Source organism: Carettochelys insculpta, chromosome 4, assembly GCF_033958435.1.
Source record: "Carettochelys insculpta isolate YL-2023 chromosome 4, ASM3395843v1, whole genome shotgun sequence".
Taxonomy (NCBI): Eukaryota; Metazoa; Chordata; order Testudines; family Carettochelyidae; genus Carettochelys; species Carettochelys insculpta.
This window is the reverse complement of record NC_134140.1, coordinates 46,363,289-46,388,249: the sequence shown is the minus strand read 5'-3', so window position 1 is coordinate 46,388,249 and position 24,961 is coordinate 46,363,289. Positions and strand designations below refer to the sequence as shown.

At 39.8% G+C, this 24,961-nt stretch overlaps 1 protein-coding gene across 5 annotated transcripts in view; it reads left to right on the top strand.

Moving 5' to 3' along the window:
• The first annotated feature begins 9,090 nt into the window (after positions 1 to 9,090).
• Positions 9,091 to 24,961, top strand: part of YIPF7 (Yip1 domain family member 7) — a 60,921-nt gene continuing 45,050 nt past the window's right edge. For 2 of the 5 annotated variants that reach the window (XM_074992703.1, XM_074992700.1), the window contains exons 1-6: positions 9,091 to 9,186; positions 11,108 to 11,224; positions 12,081 to 12,247; positions 14,924 to 15,069; positions 20,890 to 21,071; positions 22,033 to 22,124. In XM_074992703.1, the coding sequence (XP_074848804.1) occupies positions 11,109 to 11,224; positions 12,081 to 12,247; positions 14,924 to 15,069; positions 20,890 to 21,071; positions 22,033 to 22,124 (703 nt within the window). In that variant the 5' untranslated portion in view covers positions 9,091 to 9,186; position 11,108. Of the gene's footprint in view, positions 9,187 to 11,107; positions 11,225 to 12,080; positions 12,248 to 14,923; positions 15,070 to 20,889; positions 21,072 to 22,032; positions 22,982 to 24,961 lie in introns of those variants that run through there. The other 3 variants (XM_074992705.1, XM_074992701.1, XM_074992704.1) reach the window with 3 other exon arrangements.

Sequence of the window (24,961 nt, the reverse complement as noted above, 5' to 3'; positions counted from 1 at the left end):
CATCTCTGGACTTTGGGTATTCCTGTTCTCTGTTCAGACGAGGACCCAGGAAGTGGGAGGGTGAAGTGATAAGCCCTCTAACATAAGCCACAGGTAGTTGATTTGGAGGACTGCTTGTCAAGAGAGAGTAAAATAAATGCCACAACCATGGACACACCATTCATTGGTAACAGAACACACTGAAATCAGCAATAGCTTCAGTGTCTCTGAAAATCAGGCTACTTAAATATGAATTAATGCAATTAAATTTAAAAAAAATCCCATGGTTTTGGGATTTCATTACTGTGTCCCAGGGTCTATCTATGCAGGAAAGTTTATCACATCAGGAGAATGTCCTTTAGCATAGTAGGGCCTCCAACCATGGGATAACACAGTTTGGTTCCTATAATACAGTCACTATGCTTCTGTTGATTAAATACAACTTTAAAGTAATTCACCAACCAAAAGTTACTGGAAGAAGAAAGTATTGCTATTCTTTTCTTTAAGCTTTCCGGTTTGGTCAGAGATTTTCATTTTATTACTTGTACATGAGGTCACATTATGGCTATGTCTACACTAGCACACTACGTCAAAGTAGCCTATTTTGACGTAAGAACATCGAAACAGGCTACTTCAATGCGTATTGCCTACACGTCCTCCAGGGCTGGTGCCGTCAATGTTCAACGTCGAAGTAGCGAGGGCGAACGTCGAAAGGAGCCGCCCTGGAAGGAAATGCAGAGCGTCCACACACACAAGTGCTCCCTGTCAAAATAAGGGGCCAGCAAAGCCCCAAGCCGCTCCCTTAAAGGGCCCCTCCCAGACACACTTGGCCTGCACAGCGCGAGATCCACAGAGCCAACAACCGGTTGGAGATCCTGTGAACACAGCATGGACCCCCAGCTGTAGCAGCAGCAGCCAGAAGCCCTGGGCTAAGGCCTGCTGCGTGCGGTGACCATAGAGCCCCACAGGGGCCGGATAGAGCATCTCTCAACCCCTCAGCTGATGGCCGCCATGGAGGACCCCACTATTTTGAAGTAGTGGAACGTGGATCATCTACACACGCCCTAGAATGTCGAAGTAGGGCGCTATTCCCATCTTCAGATGGGAATAGTGATTTCGATGTCTAGCTGCCTAACGTTGATTTCAACGTCGAAATAGCACACGGCACGTGTAGGCGCGATGCATGCTATTTCGACGTTGTGCCGGCTACTTCGAAGTAGCTGGCTAGTGTAGACACACCCTATGGGGGACATTTGGGAGGGTGGAATTAGTAATCTATGAATGCATATGATTCATGTTTGAAAGAATAAAATCCATGGTCCCTGCTATTTCCATTTAATTCCATCCAGACCCAGATCAGGTCAAGGTCATTAATCCCTATTTTAATTGCTTTTCTCTCAGAGTAAATTGTCTGTATTGCACAGCTAGATTTATCCAATGGAGCAGAGACAGGCAATTATAATCTTGCATTGCTGGTAATCCCAGATATGAGTTGCAGGAAGAACACATGCTTTTGAACATTCTGAAGAGGGAGGATTGTTCCTAAGATATATAAATATTAGAGATATCTCAAACGAATGACTTGAAGAATCCTGTCTGTCCAGAGTGTTTTGATTCTTGCATCATCATGATTTTTTTCCTCAGGGAAAGTTTAACCAAAGATTTGCCTCACTTTATCTCTGTTAAATTAATGATGATTCACCTATGATCAGTGACTTTCCTACAAGCAGGCAATATCTGTTTTGGTTAGATTGCATGATATTCAGGGTAGGTACACTGAATGTGCTGTCTTTGGAAAACAGTACATTTTGGGGACATTGCTGCAGCCCTAAATTATGATAATCCAGAACTGTTTAATATAATAGCTCATGAAATATTTTCTTAAAATGACTGGATTTTATCAGATATATAAATTTTGAAAGGGGTAGACTGATAAACAGCAAGTCCCATGTTACAAACAAGACCATAAATTGAGCTTTCTTACCTCTTCTTCTTTTAATTACCTGGAGAAGTTCAAACTCGGACTTATTTATCTCTCGTTTGGAACAAAGTTTATATCGAACAACTGTTACTTCAATAAACACTCTAAAGTACATTTTCCCAACTTCTTGTTTTGCCTCTGGATAGTCAAAAAACCAGGATGTTGATTGTCCTTTGCTGCAAAGAACTCCGCCTCCTCTATGTGAGCAAGCCTATTAGTGCACTATGAGTGCTCTGATGTACTTTTCTGTCAAACTGCTATCAACTTTTGGCCAATAAGTTTGTCCATGCAATTTTAATTCAAACCATAATAGAAACATTACTTTTCTGGTTAGAAGTGGGAACACAGTGTTGAGAATTTTTACCAAAGCGCACACACTAGCTAGAAGACTGAGGAGAGGCCTAACAGTATCTCCTCACTGAGTCTCCCTGGAAAGTCCATCTGTCAGAGATGCCTTGATAAACAGAGATACCAGATATAGTCAACCAGAAACACTCTTTATTTACTTAGAGGGAAGGAAGAGGGGTGGAACTAGAAACTGAAATCAGACACATAACACAAACACACATGTGAGATAGGTGAGATGATAGAATTCCTCTACCTTTTCTGGAAGCTGTCAATAAGATGGCCCGAAGACCAGAACACCACAACAGAGATAATGGTGATCAAGGATGAACAGCGAACAAGGATGACAGGTAAGGGTCCCTAATTAGACACCTGCCTAGCTCCTGCTTTGTCTGTCATGCATGTCTGTCCTACCTAATTGGATGGAGATCCGCACATGCAGGTATGCTTCCCCACACAATAACAAACATCGAGCTGTTAACTTTAAGTGAACCGATGAGCTGTCACCATGGGCTAGTAACTGGTGCACTTTGAATTCTCCATTCAAGTGAGAGGGAGACTGAGAGAGCCTGGACAAAATGGAGGACTCATTGTTTACTCAGAACAAAATGACAAACTACAACATAGTAATCCAATAAATTAATTTTTACCTTAGTTACTTGGATGTGATTAACTTGAACAAAAGGGTAATCTCTAATAACAGCATATATCTTTCTTTGCTTGATACCTACACCCCACTCAATTTACCTAAATTATTTCAAAACTCCTTTTCTGAACATGGGGCCATCCATACGGCACCAGAGTTTTGAATAAGCAGCTCTTCTAAAAGCTCCATTACCCCTTGTACAATGTGGGATATCAACATCACTCAAAATAGCAGCGCTATTTCAAGCATGGGGAAAAATGCTGGACTGCTATTTTGGGATGCATATGTATACACATGAATTCCAAAATAGCGATCTCTGTACAGACATAGCCCTAGGAACTACTTCCCAGGTTGACCATGTGCTGGGTGAAACAAATTCTTTTGTTTGTTTATAAACCTGCTGCCTATTAATGTTATCTGGTAACTCTTAATTCTTATGTGACAAGAAGGAGTAAATAACTCTTCCTTGTTTACTTTTTCCACATCAGTCATGATTTCATAGACCTCTCTTCTATCCCAAGTTAATTATTTCTTTTCCAAGCTGAAAAGTCCCAGTCTTATTAAGCTCTGTCATATGGCAGCCATTCTATACCCCTAATCATATTTTGCCTTTTTCTGAACTTTTTCCAGTTCCAAAACTTCTATTTTGAGATGGAACAAACAGATCTGCATGCAGTATTCAAGATGTGGGCATACCATGGATTTATATAATAACACAAACCAACAGACTCCAGCCATATTTGGTTCACACATTGTAACACAGCTTAAATTCTACACAAAGAATATAGACATAAAGCAATATGTACAAAGCAGCTTATGTCTCCAGAGTTCTCTGCCCTCATTTACAAACAACCTATTGTTTTTTCCCCCTTCATAAGGCTTTGAACATAACTTTGCTCACTTGCCCATATTTAAGTTCAGGTAGGAACCTGAGATTTTACTCCAAAATTCTCATGCTGTTGTGCCTCCCTTTAGGAGTATCACACCTGTGTATGCATTTTCCAAAAAGTAGAACAAACCTTCTGTAGTCTACATTCCCTTTAGGCAACTCTTAATCAATTATTAACACCACACTGTAGCTGCTCTTTCCTAGCTAATGTAGCATACAATGGTTACACAGCCTATTGTCAAGAAAGCATTACTATGACTTCGGTAGCAGCGTATAAGAAATTTTCACTGAAATGCTACTAAGTCTCTTGGTCCCAATACAATTTCAATGTGGTCATTATTATCGAGGATGTGAGTGACGTAAGAATAAATTTGAATATTGATTAGGCTAAGTCAGTCACACCAGAGCAATGGACTGGACTAAAGCTGAGTCCTTACCAATGCTCCCAGGATTTTACCCCGCGACCCTGCTCACCGTCTACGGTGGGTCTAATCACAACGGGGTTTCAGGGTGTGTGAACTGCGCTGCTGCGGTGTGTTTACCCAAGGAAGAAATACGGACAAGGTGTTAGGTTCAAACAGGGAGAAAGGGTTTATTTAACAAAGTAAAAGTGTGGATTATGGTAAACTAGGTGACACAAAATATATGGACCCTTGTTTTTCTGAAATAAGCACAGGATTTGAATACTAATTGGCTTATAGCCTTAAACAATAGGTAACTGCTATAACAGCACTGCTATCTAACCCCTTAGCTACTTACTGCACTTCCGGGATGGGCCGTGCAGCCTTCGATGCATGCTGTAAAATGGAAAGGATAACTTCAGAGCTGAATATTGTATTTATTTATTCTTGGATCTTCCTGAGGTTCACCAGGTCGCTCGACCCTTGGCCAACTACCGCGGGGAGCAGATCTTACTTAGAATAAGAATTTGCCTGCGCTAAGCTAGGTCAATTCTCTAGTTAAGTGGGTTGCCCTGCTGGCCAAGCAGGGGAGAGCCCAGTATATGCGGGGTTTCCTTCTGAGAGGTTATCCCCTTAGTTAAATGGTGGGGTTTTCCTAGTTAAAGGTTATCCCCTCAAAAACGGTACTGCCTATTTCAACCACCTTGTTATGGTAGCCCTTTATTGCAGACCTTCGTTACCCTTAAGGGGTTACAAAAAACACCAGGGTTTTCCCTTTATAGGGTTATCCCTGGCCGCTCTACCCTCCTAAATAGGGGGGAGCTTATAGCTCTGGATTATAATTGTAAAGCAGTTTGCCTAACTATTCTTCTGTGTGCATGTAATAGTTTTAGGCTAGACCAATAGCATTGGCCTCCTGTGCCTTTACAAAGGGACAAGGGGTACAAAATATAAGACGCAGATCATGGACTTGGGGAAGTCCCAATCCACTCTCTGTTACAAAACTATATAAAAACATTAACTGCTCACCTAATTACTTATATTAGCCTTAAACCCAGACCACAAATACCTCCTTATTCCTGCTCTGTAATCCAGGCGCTGGGCCTGTAGTTCTCTTCGAGCTAGGAAGTTATGACCCTCACGGCGCGCTTGTACGGCAGCCGCGTCAGGTCAGATAGTAAAGGAGGAAGGAAGAAAAAGAGAGCCAGGAGGAAAAACCGGCTTGGTTAACAAAACCTCCTGTGTCTTTTCAGGAACGACCGTGATATTTCAGACACCGGCCCGAGCTAAACACTAAATTGGCACCCAAAAATCTGAATTTGTGTCTATATCTGTTAGTCTATAAGGTGCCACAGGACTTCTCATTGTTTTTGTGTCTACGCTGCCACCGAGTTGCTGAGTGACTAGCTGGAGAGTGTGCTTTGGTAAAAATTTCCAACGTTGTGTTCCCACTTCCAGCCACAAAAATAAGGGTTCTATTACAGTTTGCATTAAGGTTGCATGGACAAACTTATTGGCCAAAAGTCAATAGCAGCTTGACAGACAAGTATGTCAGAGCACCCACAGTGCGTAAACATGTCTATTCACTTCACTTCAGTTCACTTCACCTCTCTGTGCCTTAGCTTCCCCATTTGTAAACTAGAGAGGAAACTTGGAATTTGGAGAGTGCTTGTGTGCCCATTTCGTCACATAATAATGACGTTTCTAAGGAGTACTGATTTCTCATTTATTGATGTCCAGTGTGAAATTCCAGTTGGCATCACAGAACTTGGAAGGTTTCCTCATAATAGTTTGATAAAAATACTGTCATGGTAAGAAGAATTTTAACCACATATATGTAGAACTTTGTCAAGTGTTAGTAATGGTGAGATTCAATAAAATACGGTAAATTTTGTAATTTCTCTAATAAATGTCTCAACATTGTAGTAAGGTATACGGATAAAATACTTTTGGACAAAGCAGTAAGAACAATAGGAAAAAAACATTCAAAAACTCAAACTCTTATTTAAACAAATATTTAGAGTTGGGCCAGTGTTCCTTCTAATTTTTTCCATCCACGGGCAGAATAAATTTTGTTACATGCACCAAGGCATGTGCAGATCTGCACCACTAATAGAAACACACGCTGACAGCTGTGCGTGTCTATGGCAACACTTCTAACCAGGTGGGAGGCATGTGAATCTCTTCTGGTTGGCCGCCCAAGCACTCAGTTTACAAGGAATACAAGTTGAACCTTTCTCGTCTGGCACCTGTGAGACCTGACCAGTGCCAGACGAGAGAATTTGCTGGACCACAGGAGGTCAATATTTTCTAGCACATTACCAAGATTTCCACTGCTTACTGGGCTCTAAGAAGACATTTAGGGTAAATTACCTCTAAATAACAGCACAGAACACTGAGAGGCAGGGCTGGTGGTTATAAACAAATTTTATGGGACCATGGGAAACTTGGCCACACTCATGATAAGTGGTTATCTGGCTAACTAAAATCATGCTGGACTATGGATGTTGGCGGATGAGAGATTTCTGTATTAGAGAGGTTCAACCTGTACTGGGTGGGACCATGGCTTTCCTCTCACAATAGAACTGTGTCTTTTTTTTAAACTTCCACCATCCTAAAGTTATATGACTTCTTTCTGCATCATTAATGTAATCTGTAGGGATTATTCATGGACTTGAACAGGGTCAAGTCCAAAGTTAGCCTTTTAACTTTTTTTTTTTTTGCTCAGTATTGAAACTGAAAAGACACTTAGCTGCCCAATGAAGCACTAGTGAATTCTAATAGTGAAGCAATGTCAGAAAAGCAGCTTATCAGCACAAGAGGGAAGTCTCAGAAAGCTACGTCTATATTCGCCACAGTTCAGACTATGCGGGTGCATCTACACTAGAAAGTAACTTTGAAGTGAACTTCCAAGTTAGGCACTACTTTGAAGTAGCCAGCAGAGACTCAACACACATTTTCCCTTACTTCGAAGATAAATTCGAGGTAGGGAGCCCAACTTCAAAATCCTTACTCCATTGCTGGGAATGGGGTAGTGCCCTACTTCAAAGTTTAACTTCCAAGTAGGATGTGTGTAGACACTCAACTTTGAAGTTGCTTACAGCAACTTTGAAGTTATTTTTGTAGTGTAGACACAGTCTGGGACCTGTGAACTGCAGTGCATTATAACTCTCACACATGGATGGCACAAACTAAAAAGATTCCTATATCATTCACAATAGTACTGTTTGAAGAGGATTACTTGAATGTAAACTAAGAACCTCTTAGATCACATCTGTGGTCTGGCAGGACCATGGATGTTGTGGGATCAGAGAGCCCCAGTCGCTGGGAGGGGAGACAAGCTGAGACATTGGGAGCTGCTTCCAGGCAACCACGATCACAGCTGTACTTTTGGTGTACACGGCTATTCACTGTCTCCCAGAATTTGGGGGCAATGTAGACAAGCCCTGAATAGCAACCCTAATAATTATTACAGTTTAAATTACTTCTGAAAACCCTTTTCATTAGCTGAAACTGATCTATTGTTCTCCTACGTTCTCTTAACCTCTCAACTATTTTTCTGGAGGCATATATGCAGTGAAAGTTTAATATGTCAGTGTTTTCTTAAAAAAAATGAAATGGCACGTATATAAATATGCTAGTTTTAAAGCACTGCAGGGCACATATTAATGGACCATTAATAAACCTCTTGTGAAATTGAAGTAATCTGGCCTTTAGCCTTGAATAGTTTGGAATGCACCTGAGGCATGGATTAATGACCTAGTAATATATCCCATTTAATGTTTAATTTCTTAATTGGCCTGAGTGCTCCTCAAGACACAATTAGGTAAATGGTTCTAAAAAAACCAGAGATTGTTACAATTGGCTAGGAATCTGATACTAAAATGGATACCATTTAGGAGTTATCTTTGGGGATTGCTAAAGTACCTTGTTTGTAAATCTTTATATACTAGAATTTTTGTAGCAACCCAGACTATAGGACACATCTATGTAGTTAGTCATTTATGCAGCCTGTAGGAAAGTTATATGCATGCTATATATTACAGATTTTACCTCCGAAATCCAGAACTCTCTTGTCCGGCAACATCTGTGGTCTGGCAGGATCATGGATGTTGCAGGATCAGGTAGCCCCAGTGGCTGGGAGGGGGACAAGCTGGGAGACTGGGAGCTGCAGCCATGTCAGATCCACAGCCAGGCTGGTGGCAGGATGGCCAGCAGCAGCTGAGAAGCTATGGCTTCAGAACAGTGGCCAGGCCAGGAAGCCAGAAGCCCACAGCCACAAAGTCAGCAGCCTGGGGCTGGGAAGCTGGCGGCCCACCGCTGGGGAACTGTGGCCAGAGCCCAGGAGCAAGCAGCTCACAGCTAGGAAAGCCACAAGTCAGGGTTGGGAAGCCAGTGGCTCTAGGCTGAGGAGCAGGAAATGATGTAGAGAAGCCCTGGGCAGTTGACAAGATGGGAGCATGGTAGTAGGGGGTCAGGGAGCACTGACCTCCTCTGGTCCAGCAAAATCCCTGGTCCAGGACCACTCAAGTCCCAAGGGTGCCGGACCTGTGATATCAAACTGGTATTACTGTTACAGTAGCAGCTGGAGGCTTGGACAAGGACTGAATTTTACTGTATTTTAGTAGTAAAGAAACAGAGACTTTACCTTGACTATTTTACAATCTGGGTTAAAATTGGGTTTTAAAATCCTAGAACTTTTTTATTCAGTGATTGCAGACCTTTTCTGCTTAGCACTGTTGTTAGTGAACTCTTGCATGTGCTATGAAATGTTTCCCACGATACTGGCAGGTTGTTTTCAATCATTTGCATCTGTTCAGAGGACAAATTTAGACCATTATAAATAGCATAAGATCATCTCTGTTAATGTAATACGATATCATGGTTGTTTTTCCAACATTAAGTTCAATGTACAGGAGGAGTTGTTCACTTAATATATTCAGAGGTATGTAATCTACATTTAGTTCCAAACTGTTTAAAAAATTGAATTTATATCTTTGATAATACACAAATTTAGTGTACTTTGAAAAATAATGGCTTGTGAAGGTATTTTGCACTTTAGAACAATGTGAAAAGCATCTTAGTGCAGAAGCTATACTAGAAATTACATTTTAAAATATTCAAATTGTGTTCTAAGGCTTATTATACTGGTGAGTCTAATGTTTATTGTGCATAACTCAGAAGTGGTGTCAGATTTCTAATAAAAATGTATTACTTAATTTATCAACCATAACTCAGTTTTTCCTAAATTAGGGAAACCTTTGTGATTTGTTTACTGTTAAGAAAAGGCTGATATGATTGTTACTTGAAATGTTTCTGATAAGTGAATGGTTCTAGTAGATTAGTCTGATTAGAGGCTGTAATATGAAACTTTTGCATATGCCGTTCATATGCATCTCATCTGCATAAAAATTATATAACAAGTTGCTTAGGCAAAGACCTTTTCTGTAAACAGGGTATGCTTGATAGGCTAAACAGCAATTATACAGTAATCTAGGTGAAAAGCATATTTTGAATCAGGAATGTGGGATGACAGCAGAAAGCAGGACAAGGTGAGAAGTGCTGGAATAACACAGAATCTTAAATCAAACATTAAAAGCCAGTAACAAGTCAAACAAACTGGACTTGGTCATGGTTAAGAGAGATGCTGCTAAACATCTATAAATATTTTAAGTGGTTTATCCTTTAAAATGTTGGCATTTTCTAGCAGAAGCAAAAAATGTGGGACACTCACTGATTTGAACTAGAGCAAATGGTGCACTCTCTGTGATTGAGTTCTTCAGATCAAGATCTGAGGATTTTGCTAACTCAGCCACAGGTTATGGGCCTACTACAGGGTTAGGGTTAGTGTATAGGTTCAACTTCTATGGCCTGAGATATGCAGGAGGTCAGACTAGATTATTATGATAATCCTTCCTGGCCTTAAAGTCAATGAATTATTGTTTTCAATTTCCAAATCACTCATTTTTTAAAAATAATAGCTCACATCACTAAGGCTGTGTCTACACTTTTCTTCTTTCAGAAGGGGAATGCAAATGCGGCCAATGCAAAAAGCGAACAAGGCACTGATTTACATATCATGCATCTCATTTGCACAATGGCAGCCACTCACTGTTCCAGAAATGATGTTTTGGAAAAAAAACAAGCAGTGTAGATGGGGTTCATTTGAAAACAAATCCCATTTTCGAAAGAACCCTTCTTCCTGAAAAATACGAGGAATAAGGGTGTTTTCAAAAGCAGGGTTTGTTTTTGAATGAACCACATCTACTTCGCTTGTTTTTTTTTTTTTCTGAAAACAGCACTTCCTGAACAGCGAGTGGCCGCCATAATGCAAATGAGGCATACAATATGTAAATCATCACCTCATTTGCATTTCCAATTAGCCATATTTGCATTCCCCTTCTGAAAGGGAATGTAGTGTAGCCACTCCTTAAGTCTCAGACATGGCCATCACTTTGTTTTAAAACAGGAAAATGAATCCCTTTCAGCCAATGTTGACTGAGACATTGACTGTGAAGGTGAGTAATTATAGAGTTACTTTTGATAATACTGTCAGGCAGGCAGTTGTGAGATTTATTTAGCTTTAGTAATTTTTTTTAATATCCACAAGTTTTTAAAGTAATACTCAATAGCACACATGAGAGCTGGCAGGTAAGAAATTATTTCTGCGGTGATACCAAAAGTGAGCACAAATTCAATTTATTTCTGTCACTTCAAATTAATGCTAGTTCACCCAGAGAAACTGCATCTCTAAATTTGAGGGTCTAGAGTTTACTATTCATTATTTCAATGTAGTCTTTCTAAGAAAATAGATATTTATTTTAATGGACATTATTTCATGAGTGTTATAAATCCTTTTCCTCCAGAATGTCAAACTTCGAGCCATCTGAATCAGACTTTTTCCAGTCTAACTATCCCACCGATATTCAAGAACAAGGTTATAGCTATTCAGGGGCCCACAAAAATCTTTATGGAAGTCACAAGTAAGTACTCCATGTTGGAAGAAAATATTGATTTATTGTTTTAATAGGGGTTTTAATTTAGCAAAAAAGAACAAAGTCAAATTGCCAGAAACGATGTCAAAATGTTCAATGACGTTTAAGGTTTTATGTGACTAGCCAAATGGATGCAGCAGCAATGGAAAGAGAATATACCCTTCCTGCTTCCATCCACAGATGGGAATATTTACTCTTTCCTAGATAAAGCGGCTCCCATATCAGCTGGGATTTTTGCCCATGTGCCTCCTCACACAATCAGAGAATTTGTAACAGCAAGATGGTCCATTAAAGGCCTGGTGAGTTCAAGGATGCTCTCCCACTATTCCCTCTAAGCTCCCATAGTACTACTCGTTTGGATTCCCCTAGCCACTGATGCCTATGGTTTATCTGGAGTTTCTAGGCAATACAGAAATACAAATACACTATATACTTCTAACAGGGAATATTTGGGCTTCACTATATTAATACTGATTTTCATCATGTATTGCTAGAACTTTTGACAGGTGTTTGAAAGCCTATATTCAGACATAATTGCATCACGTATATAAAATAAATTGAGGGTGTCACGAGGCTGCAAAGTAAAAAACAAAACACTACTTCAGGTTTCCCTTGGAGCCTTCCATGCCCTAGTGTGAGCCTTTATAGCAATCATTTGTAAAATGAAATTAAAGATGTACCAGGTGAAGTGCACAATGGAAGAGGAAGCAGTGCAGCGTCCTTAAGTAGGGTGGGAGCAGCTATTGTGATCACAGATGAAATACACCAGTGCGTTATTGTGAGGTTGATTGTTACAAGTTGCCTGGCTGACACTTACCCAGGGGTATTGTGTTTACTGTTTTAGGTGGCAGGCACAGGAGTTGGCTCAGCCTGGTGCTTTTGTTCCTCTAGAAATGCTTTCATCTTCCCAAAATTATACAGGCCAGATTTGGCAACCAACCTACAATCCAGATTGTTTACCTCACTCTGGCTATGCTGGGAGTTTTGATGAAGAACCTCCTTTACTAGAAGGTAAAGAATTAAAATATTAACATTGCATGGTTAACAGCTGTATATATAACAAAACAAATAGCAGACATCTAACAATTTAAAGACTCACAAAATAATGCATTAGGTGATGAGCTTTCATGGGGCAGACCCATTTCTCCAGATCTGAAGACAGCGGGTTTAACCCATGAAAACTCATCACCTAATAACTTATTTTAATAGTCTTTAAAGTGCTACATGACTGCTTGTTTGTTTTGTTAGAATACAGACGAACATGGCTACCTCTCTGTTACTATTCGGCTGTATATATGGTTCTCTTTGCTAATTCAGGACAGTCACTAGAGAAACATCAATATCCAGCAGAGCCACTGCCTCCAGTAGTTAGATATGGTATTGGCCATCTCATCTCTCCATCACTCCAACCAAGATCCCTGGATTCCATAGGATGCACGTCAGATCCTGCCTTCTTACGCACTCCAGATACCCATTAATGGAGATTTCACAATCAGGTTTAGAGAAGCAAAATGGGAGACTGTGTTCAAGGTCCTGCACTGGATCCTTGCAGGAAGATCTTTGTACCTGGCCTAGATTCAAGGCACATACTAACAGGTATTAGTTATTGTCCTAAACTGGAAGCAATATTAAATCTCCTTGCTTCTTCAAAATAAATACAAACAACCGAACCGAACCTCAGATACATTTGCTTTGACACAACCAGTCTTAAAACCAGAGCTTTTTAAAAATTCACTTGGTAAGAACCGTAACTCCTGCCTAGTTGACAACGCACAATCAAAATCCGTACTTGTGGATTTTAAGAAATAAGAATCAATCACAGACTGTCAAATCAGAGTATATAGTGTTGATTTGTTGTCTAGTATTTCTAACACGGGCACGTGTTTATGATTGGAAGGGCAGTGCCACAATTTGCATAGAAAATAAAAGTATGAAGTCATTTTTATGGCACATAGATCATATACTTTACTACCACTAGATGACAGCATCACAATAAATTTTGTATTCAGGCTTCATAACAATTTTTCCCTTATGTATTTATATCACGCAATCAGGCATCATGTGAGTGTACCTATCATTAATATACATATAATAAAGTTTGTATACCTAGTAACAAATTTACTAGTTAAAAAGACTTAAGTAACTTATTTCAATGGAAAACTTAAGAAAGTTTGTCCACTCTGTATACCTAGTAGTAGTTGACTCTTAAGACTGTAAAAAGGAACTGTTTATTGTAGGCAAGGTATGTTTACAATAAACAAGGTATGTTCACATCTTCATACTTGTAGCTAATAAACAGGAAAAGATTTATTTCTATTTACAAAAATGTTGTTTTATAAGTAACAAATAGATAAGGGTTAAACTGGACTTGTTTGTCACTGATTTATCATAATGAAGCAATATAAATTCTCGGCGCATTCAGCCTGATCCTGCACCATTGAGGTCAATGGGATTTTTAGCATTACTTCAATAAGAGGCAGATTGCTGTGCATATTGTAACTACAATGTAAAATCGTTCAGTCCCAAACCTGCAAGCAGCAAGCACCAAATGCAGTTCACCCTGCAACAAGGCTGTTTTGAACCACAGAGTTCCACAGGTGTTCAGGTCAGGGTACAGGTCAGGCCCATTTCCAGTTAAAATATTTATGTACAGTGATATAATTAGAAATAGTATAGAGAGTAGCATGCAGAATACTTCAGTGCTATCTCTCAAAAATAGGCTGGCAGAGTGCAAAACTTGCACATCTGCTTTTTGGATTGGCTGTGGTCATCCAATTCCAGTATTACCCTAACCTGTACTGGGTCATCACAGGAAAAAATGTTACTACTGAAAGTTTGAATATTTCTGCAGAAATGAGGGATGAAATTCAGGCCCCACTGCAGTCAATTACAAAAATCCCATTGACTTCAATGGGTCAGGATTTCATCTAATCCACTGGAATAATTGTGTAAGTGCAAAAAGCCCAGAAACCTTACACAATTACTTTTGCTTTTCCTCAAAGGGAAGTGTGTCATGTTTTTAAATGCCTCTAGCAATACAGCATTAAGACACATCTCTTGTCAGATTTTCAGAATTAAAGCATGTGTCTCTGATGTCCTCAATGTTCTAAATTCCTTGAATTCTGCTGTTACTGCTGATCAGCATATTATTTGAAGTCTAAATTATTAAGGTTTTAGAAACATATCCATTGTGAATATAGGAAAATCAAACATTTTGTGGGCAGTGTTAACAGTATTCTTGGTGCATCACATAAGATTCAATTTAATATATTAATCAACCCAGCTTGAAGTCAGAACTCAGTCCTGAATAGTATCAGAGGGGTAGCTGTGGTAATCTGCACCCACAAAAACAATCAGAAGTCTTGTGGCACCTTATAGGCTAACAGATTTTTTGGAGCATAAGCTTTCATGGGCAAAGACCTACTTCATCAGATGCATTTGATGAAGTGGGTCTTTGCCCATGAAAGCTGATGCTCCAAAAAAATCTGTTAGACTATAAGGTGCCACAGGACTCCTCAGTCCTGAATGTACTTTATCAGCCAGTGGAATCAGAATGCATTCTATCTCCTAGTTAACAAAACAAAACAAAAAAGGCTCATTTTATTTCTATGTGTTTGTGGTATCCAGTGGATTTGTATAAAAAGGCTTTTAAAAATCGTGAATACTTAAGGAACTTTCCTTTTGCAGAGCTTGGGATTAATTTTGATCACATATGGCAGAAAACATTAACAGTTCTAAACCCAATAAAACCAGCAGATGGCAGCATTATGAATGAGACAGACCTGACTGGCCCTATGGTTTTCTGTTTGGCCCTTGGAGCTACACTTCTACTGGTACAGTAAGGCTGAAGTCCTGGAATTGTAAAGTTCATAACTGTAAAATAACTATGTGCAGTTTAGGAAGATGCGAAGCAGGTACAAAATGAAATATTTGCTTTAGTGTCTATTGAGACTAGACATAAGAACTTCTTGTTGCACAAGTTATATCTACAATATATATACAATATACTATACATATATATATATATATATACACATACATACAATATATAAATATAAAATTACCCCTTGATGTAACAAACACAGGTAAAATGCTTTCTATGCAAGTATAGGAGCAGGGCACATTTTCTGGAAACTTGTCTGGGAGAGATGCAGTGGACAGTGATAGGGTGGGACATTGAGAAGACAGAATGGCAACTCCCCTAGCTTGCTGTGAGTGGTAGGTGAGAGGAGACTCATCTAAGCAGCCAAATGTGAAGGCAGCATTGTCAGCTCTTGTCAACTGTTCATGAGTCCCATGATTTTATAGGAATAACACGAGAAGCTCTTCTGATCCTGTGATTTTCAGAATTGGGCAGAATTGTGTGGAAAAGCCTTAGAGCTAAGGGTGTAGAACTCTCATGCCACTGAGACCTGTCTTGCTGCCTGAGCTTATAGCAGAGAAAGGGTCCTGTGGCTGCAGGAGGCAGTCACAGAAGTGGTGCTGCTGAGTCCCAGGTAGATAAGCCGTGGGGCAGCAAAAGGAAGCAACAAGAAACACACAGCAGTTCCCTTATTGTAGGAGTGAGGACAGGGTAAGTGAAGTCCATGTCTGAGCAGCCAGACAGACATGTAATTTTATGTGCATTACATGTTGGAGTTTCAATTTGCAATTTTCATACATGTTGGCAGAGGAATGGAGCAGAGTTAGTCAAAAGACGATGAAAAAACATGATTTGATTATGACTGTTATTTTTAAATTGCAGGCTTTTGGGGGGCCAGCCTCATGATTTTTGAGAATCTGACTCAATTTTTTATCTGTTCCAGTTGGCAATATTGAAATTAGAATGAGAATGGGAAGATATTCCACCATGACACACACTTTCAGTTTTGTTGCTGTTACACAATAGACGCCAGAAAATATTAGGGTTGGGAAGGAAAGATTTCTTTAAAAATTTCTCTTTGTACATCTAGAAGTCAGTAAAAAAATGTAAACAATCTCCAAAGTACTTTAGATCACAAAACTTGCAATACTTCTCAATTAATATTGATAGCATAGGAGGAACCCTTCTAGTCCAGCATCCTCAAGACCTTACCAGTGCCGAACCAGAGAATTTGCTAGACCCTGGGAGTTAATATTGTCTAGCACATTGCCAACACTTCCACTGCTTACTGGTCTCTTGGAAGACATGTAGGGGTAAATTAGAGCTAAATAACAGCACAGAGCCAGGACTAGTGACTGCAAACAAACTTTATTGGATCATAGAAAACTTGGTCACATTCATGATGAGAGGACATCCAGCTAGCTAAAATCATGCAAGACCTCAGATATTACTGGACCACAGAGTGCCAGACTAGAGAGGTTCAACCTGTACTTTTTTCCACATTTCCTTTTAAGCATAATAAAGGACTATATTTATATATCCTCCCTTCTTTCTTAGTTCCCTTTGACTCCTCCCTCCCACTCCTTCTCTATTACCATAGATTTTTGATAGCAATAAAATGAAAAATGGCTAAATACAACTAAAGGTTCCTAATTCTATTACTGATGAGAGACAAGGGGGCTCTCCATTTCTAGGAAGATATTGCATTGGTTGTTGACAAGTAGTTATCAGAAAGGGAGTTAAAATTCACCTCAATTCAGGGGAATAGCGCATTTCCCTAGCAGGTGCACCAGCAAATGAGGGAGCAAACAGGGCAACTGCTATGGGGTAATTATGCAGGACTGAAATTGCTTGATTCTGTCTCCAATATATTGGAATGCTGAACTGGTTTTTCAGCCTTGACGGTTATGGTATAACTTTAAATTAAATAATTCTTATAATAGAAATAGTAACACAATTTAACTGAAGGCTTGCTCCAGAAAATAATTTATAAATTATATTTTGTTTTAAACTTATTATGGAAAAGTATGAAAAAATTATTCAAAAGGGAGTGTTTCTTTTGAGGCATAGGAAGAAAGGAAGGATGCTAGAAGGAACTGTGAGAGTGGGAGTAGTTCCTGATTGTTTGCTCATGCAGACCACTTAATTACAGTTGGAGGAATAACAGTGACATTAAACTGGTATGACAGACAGCAGAATCAGACCCCAGAGTCCTTCAGTCTCCACTGCTCTGCACCTTGAGTATTCACGTCTGTGGAACATGGCTATAAAAAGTCACCAAATCAAACTTCTGCATTAATTTGCCGAGTGCTAGCATTTTATACCCTACTTACACAGAGCTAATTGAGCACCCAAGATGAAAGGCAATCCAGACCCAAGATTTTTATTTTGCTCCTTTCTCAAGACCGAGTACAGTAAATTTAACAAATCAAAATTCAAATTCTGCCAAACTAACAGGGCCTGATTCTGGTCTCATGTACATTGGGAGTATCTCCTCTGAAATCGGGGAAGCTACATAGTTACAAAATGGTGTGAGGAGAAAATCATCCTCTTCAGTTGTATCCTCTCTTTTCCTTCCTTTCTATTGCACCAGACATAAAGTCTCTGTAAATCAAATAGTACTTGAAGTAGAATTTTCATTTAGCTGCTAGCCTCCTTCTTCTGCCTCTGTCACAGTAATTTGTTAATCTTAGATTAAGCTTCTAAGTAGAGCTGTGTCAATTAATTAAATACTCTGAAACAAACAATATAAAATATTAGTTGATTATTGTAGCATCTGTCAGTTGATGTGTAGAAATTATTGTCAAGAACACTTGCAAATGTTAAACCAATTTAAAACCTGTAATGGCGGCAAAGGTGGTAGTTAGGAAGCTGTTCTAGTAATTAGGGTTTTAAACATATGTATTGTTTTGAGGTTAATGTTAAAGGGCTGTAACAGAGGTTTGAGAAGAGGGAATGTGTCCTCACTAATATCAACAGGGCTTATCGCAGGATGGAGAGAGACAAAGTTCTGCACTGGAGCAGGAGGTACAATTTCCAGCTGGTGTTGATGTATCTGCCCTAGCTCTGACTGAGCAGCTGCACTATGAATAGCAGAGCAGCCACGGCGGCACATTGGGCTAGGTGGTGTCTGTGCTGAAGTTCTTGGACAGGATGAGTCTTCGGAAGGCTGGCTGCCTGTGCCACTGCAGCCACACATCACACAAGCATGATGACGACTAGTCTTTATCTCCTTGAACTGGAAACTATGCTTCTCATTTCCCAGGTAGTTCCATTGTCAGTAGTGAGATATAGAGCTTTTCACTTCTTGGTCACGCTTGTAAATCTGCCACAGACCTGCAGGGCCTGAAGATTGGTGCTGTCTCAGGGCAGGTCTACCCTACAACAGAAGGTCAAATGCAGGTATGCAGTTCCAGCTACATTAATTGTGTAGCTGGAGTCATTGTACCTTAATTCAGGCTTCCGCCCTGTCTCCATTAAAGGAGGCACTCCCGTCAACTTCCCTCATTCCTAACAAGGAGTTCCACCACCGACACAGTCACCTTCTAAGTTCAATTTAGAGCATCCCTTCCAGGTACACTAAATCAAACACCGGAAGATTGCAGCAGCATCCATATTCCTGGAAATGTAGACATGGCCTACTCTAAAGATTGTTAGTTGGCAATACTGGAAATGGGTGGTGGTGGTGTCAGTGCAATTTCTAGTTGTCAGAGGGCTTTTGCCTTCACCTTCTAACTTCCTCGCCTCTTCTCATGTAGATACAGAACCACAATACCAGAAGTCCAAAGTGCAGACAACGTGATGTTTATTAGGGTTAGTTTGCAGCAAACATGAGTCCAATTTCCTTTGGAATGTACTTCTTGTTTAACTCTGCTTATCTGATAAAATATTAGTGTAGCTAAGCTATACCCTAACCAAGTATTTTACTAACCAATTCTAACATATTATAATATTATTCTCTGACCACTTATATCTCACCACCTTGATTGATTTACATCCAAGCAAAATTAATTATAAAGCAGACAGGAACAATTAAAGAACCAGACAGACCATACAGATTATCAAAAGAAAAGTGGAGACCATAATGACAAAACAATACAGAAATCAGGGTTTAGCACTCTCAGTTATTGATGAGTCCTTGCCAGGCAGAAAGTTATCAAACTGATTTTTCTTTCAACATTCTGAGAAATTTCTTCAGTCTAGAGATGTTAAATTGGATTACCTTCTCAACAGCCTAATATTATCTTATTTCAGTGTGACCTGGTTTTCAATGTGAGGATGTAACCACACCCTTCCTAGCTTCTGGCTGTCCCAGCTGCTTAGCCAAAGAATAAGGCCTCAGATTATCAGAATGAGAGAAGACCCGTACACAGGTGGACTTGTGATTATGCATCTTTGTTTGAGATCTCCAAAACTAGCTAAGTGATAATACATCTAAATTATTAAAGTATAAGCCTTCATAGGTAGGCCTGATTATCTATAGTCAAATCCACACAGGTCCATATACCATATATCAGAGCACATTCCAATAACATGTTAAGCAAAATGACTAACATCTCTGATAAAGTTTTTTTGTCTCATCCTCTCTTCAGGGGGAGAATTGTGTGTATAACAGAAGGCCTTGTTAGGGAATTTTTTTTCCACTTTTTATCAAAATGTATGTGTGTGTCTAATAGCATGTGTGTGTGTGTATATATACATGCTACACACTAGAACTAACTCACACACACACCTATTGTTGTATGTTTGTGTTAAAGAATGCAAAGTCAAAAAAGTGTGCCTTTCAGCTGGGGTGAAAGGCATGAGGTTTCTGATGGCCTTTAGTTCCCAGAGGAGTTTGTTCTACCATCTTTTGAGTTGGCCTCTGATTCTATGTCTAGATTCAAGAGACCCATTGGCAAAGGATATGCAAATTGTGCAAAGCATTTGCATATCTCCTGCTGATAGTTCTGTCACTAGAAGCTTTCCTGTCATTTGGCCCATCTACATGGGGTCAAATGTAAATGTCAGGGAAACCCCCTCTGCCGACACCTCCTTTCTTCTTGGAACAAGGATTACTGGGAGGTCAGCAGAGGGCTCCCAGAGTCACTGACTTTTGTTGGGAGACCTTGGGGCTCCCAACAGAGGCCAGCAATCTAGACATAACCTAAGAAAAGTCTGTCTCCTGCATAGACCAGCTTTAATCTTATACATAAGAAGTTCCATTGTGCCAGAGGCCCAAAATTGATTCCCTGAGGCTACATCCCAGAACTCTAATTCTGAAAAAAAAGAGACGTCATAATCTCCATGCTGTCCCCTCAAGCAGCATTCATCCAGTTATTTGCATCCCAAGAGGCCAAAGATTTCATGGGGAATGGGTACTCTCACATCTAGAAGTGGTTCATCTAAAGTTCATCTCCTAATCTGAAAGATCTTTCTAGTATTCAGTCTGAAGTTTAATTTCTTTATTTGTATCTCAAGACTCCTAGTACCTTCCTGTGTCTCCCTAACCCTTTTCTATCCCTGCTTGGAGCCTGATTAGTATAAAGCAATGGAGAATTGGGTCCTGTATTTCTGTCCGCTCAATGTAAATTAAAATATAATTTATTAATGTAGTTTTTCTTGATATTTCTACTGGAAGGGCCTTGATTGTGGCCTTGATTGTGATCACAGTTAAAACAGCGTAATTGATGTTAATGTAAAACCTGTAGAAGTGGAAAGAGGAGCATAACTGTTTCATTCTGTTTCCTTCCAGCATTTCTTGATTTGTAGTACAGGTATACTGTTTTGTACTTCCTCATATTTATTTCAGGCAGGAAAAGTTCACTTTGGCTATGTATATGGCATCAGTGCTCTTGGGTGCCTAGGAATGCATGCTTTACTGAATTTGATGAGCATACCAGGAGTCTCATATGGCTGTGTTGCCAGTGTACTGGGGTACTGCCTACTACCTATGGTGGTCCTGTCCAGCTGTGCAGTCTTCTTCTCACTTCAGTAAGTATGAGAATATTATGGCAGAACCCATAAGAATTAATGTAATTAAGATTAGAGTTAAACAAAAGTTTAATTCTAAGACTAGGGGACACTTTATATTGCCAAAAATTGGAAGAAAAGTATCAATACAAGAAGGAACTAAAAAGAATGTTGGTCTTTTCAGAAAATGGACACCGTGTTTTTGAGAGAGAGAGAGAGAGAGAGAGAGAGGGTGTGCATAATTTAATTCTAGAATGGTTCAAAGAATTTTTTAAAATCTTTTTTGCTGTTTGGATTCTCACAGGGCTAGCGCTAAAAACAGAAGCAGCTATCCCCAGTGTTAATCTGGGTTAGCCTTAAAAGCCATTCAGATCTGACAGATTGCTGTAACTCTGTCACTTTTTAAAACCATTGCCTGTAATTCATTTGGGTACATATGCTTGCCTGGTTTAACCTTGTAATTACCCTCTCATTTATTTTCTTAGTTAATAAAACCTTAGATAGTTTAGTATAGAATTAGCAACAGATACTGTCTTTGGTGTGAGATCTAAGGTGCTATCTGACCTGGGGTAAGTGACTAGTTCCTTGGGCCTGGGAATGACCTGACTATTTTGTGATTGCTGGTGTAAAGCAACAGTTTATCACTAAGTCCACCTTTCTTGGTGGCCAGATAGATTGGAATACCAAAGGGGACTATCACAGAATCCACAGTAATACTGTTATACGGCTTTAGAAGTTCACACTTGTTATTGTGTTGGTGAAATCTAATTATATAGACTGTACAACCAATTTGGAGCAACGCCATTTTTCTTGATGTTATATTGTTACAATTCAATGCTCAGCCTTAACTTTCATTACATAAGTCATTCCCCGTTTGCACCCTTATTAAGAACAAGATCCTAGACTTGAATTAGAGTTTGCTAAAATTTCAGTCTTCACATGTTAACAAGCGGATTCTCTTTGTTTTATTTTTTCTTCATAGGGGGATACTTGGAACTTTGTTAGCACTGATTATTATTGGATGGTGCAGTCTGTCGGCTTCCAAAATTTTTATCTCTGCATTGGCCATGGAAGGTCAGCAGCTCCTTGTGGCTTATCCCTGTGCTCTACTTTATGGACTTTTTGCACTTCTGACTGTTTTCTGAAATACACATTGTGGCAGACTGAGTACAGTCTATTTGTATGGGTGTGATCCTAGATTCACACTAAACTCCATTAACAAAAATTGACAATGATTTATCTTTTATTTGCTTAATGGATGATGGATAAAGAAATAAAAATATGACAATACATTGAACAATGACATTCTAAAAGTCTCAAATCTTAAAAATCATTTAGCTCAGATGCTAGTAAAAATAAAGCATCTTAGGCAGGAAATATGCAAAAAATGTAACTTTAAACATTACATGAATATTGGGGAATAAAAGCTATTTTTAAGGAAAAGGTTGAATGGCCTTTGTTTGTAATGTTGAAGAATTGCCAAAAATGGGCAACAAGAACAAGTTTTATAATACAAAGTAAACAAAGTAGGAAAGTCTCCCTGTTTGTTTTTAAAGAAGCGTGGCTCTGAAAATGCCCATTGTATTGTACATAATGCACAGTAATGCTAGAGTCTAAAATTGCCACTAAACCACTGCCTGCTGTCACTGCAGAAAAAACACTGCACAAAGCAAAGGTAACTACTAAATATGTCTCCTGAAAGGCAGAACTGCGTTTGTGCAAGCAAAGTACAAATCTCACCCATTTTGTATACAGAAAAAAAAAATCTATTTGCTGTAGTTAGTATTACAGTGACCCAACATTTTTCTAACAGTGCTGGAACAGAGAATGCACAAAATATTTCAAAATGCACTATTAGGAATATCGAGCCATCAGAAGGTAATAAAGATGTAGGGGTCTGCTTAAAATGTTAAGAGGCAGGGTCCTGGATTAGTGAAAGAAACTGAAGAATGTAGTCATAAAAAGGCTCGAGAAGCAACATTGTAAAGGCAGAACTGAATAATAAACTGTCACAAATCATTTAATGAGTGTTGTTACCCATTTTGCTCTTTGAGGAATAGTCACTGATTTTCTTTAGTGTAGTCATGATTCAAAACTATTCAGTGAATTTTCTTGTAAATATTTTACCTCTATGGATTGATACTGAATGGTTTTGTGTAGATATTCAGTTTTCACTTTATGAACTGGCTATTGCCTGATCCTGCAAAGAACTGTGCATGCGTTTAGTTCTGGGCTGCATGAATAATGACACGGCCCTAAGTGAAAATATTTAGAGTGAGTAAAACTAATAATCTTTGTACACCTTTGCAAGACAGGGATTTGGGTTAGCTGTGATTGTTCAGAAAAGCCACATGCTACATGTTTCCACTTCCTGATTGAAGGGGCCTCACAAGCACTTGCGGAAAAAACATTTGCCGGTGCCATTTCAATAGCTGATTGCCGAATACGGTTGTGAGAGCATCTCTGAAATTTGAGTTTGCTGAATTTGAGCACAATTTGATCATGCTAGGATTGTGGGAAAGCAAACACAAAAGGACACAAGCATGAACTGACCAACTTCTTTTAATAATTCCACTGATTCTTTATGGGAAATATTAGCCATATTCATCCACCTTCAATAAGAGCGAAAGATTCATACAGAGCTTCCCCTATTTTCCACAAAGCAGCAACAATAAGACAATTCAACTAAATATCTAAGGGTCATGTTTATGTTTTGTGAGATGTTTAGGTGTTTTCAGTTTTTTAAAAAATTAAACATTCAAAGCCTGATTCAATGTTGTCTTGCACATTGTATAACCCAAGGATCAGCAGCCAAAAGAGCCATTTTGTTCAATTTGGTAAAAAAAACCCAATAATTCAAGAGCTGTAATGTATATGAATACAAGACAGTCCTTAACATCAAACCATAATTTTGTAACCCCTATGAGCACACACACAATAATTTGTAATGTGATGCGTGTTTACTGCAGGTTATTCACAAACATTTTACATGTTTTATTTCCTCAAACTTTATCAAAACAAAAAAGCAGAAAAGTAGCACTTTAAAGACTAACAAAATAATTTCTTAGGTGAGCTTTCGTGGGTCAGACCCACTTCTTCAGACTACAGGCTTCAGACTGCAAAAGCTCACCTAATACATTATTTTGTTAGTCTTCAAAGTGCTACTTTACTGCTTTTTTGTATTGATAGGTATATAGACTAGCACGGCTCCCTCTCTGTTACTACTCAAACTTTATATGTGTGTTTATACCACTGTCTTCCTGACTTTCACTTCCAAACATCCTCACTCTCTCACTCACAGGCTGCGTCTACACGTGCACGCTACTTCGAAGTAGCGGCACCAACTTCGAAATAGCGCCCGTCACGTCTACACGCGTCATGCGCTATTTCGAAGTTAACTTCGACGTTAGGCTGCGAGACGTCGAAGTCGCTAACCTCATGAGCAGATAGGAATAGCGCCCTACTTCGACGTTCAACATCGAAGTAGGGACAGTGTAGACGATCCGCGTCCCGCAACGTCGAAATTGCCGGGTCCTCCATGGCGGCCATCAGCTGGGGGGTTGAGAGACGCTCTCTCCAGCCCCTCAGCTCACTGGTGGCCGCGTGGAGCGGCCCCTTAAAGGTCCCCTCCCCCGCCCTGACTGCAGGAGGCTAAGGCAACGTGCAGGCTCCTGCCTGCACACGCGGCGAGCCTGCACAGCCCTCAGCCCCTGACACCGGCCATGGCTGCCCAGCAGCCCCCCCAGCGCCCCCAGGGGACCCGCCCCAAGGGCAGCCAGGGCAGCCAGAGGGCCACGCAGTCTGGGAAGCGGCAGCGGGGCCCCTCTTGGATGGAGGCCGAGATGCGGGACCTGCTGGGGCTCTGGAGCGAGGAGGAGGTGCTCCAGGTAATGGGGAGCAAGAGTCGGAAC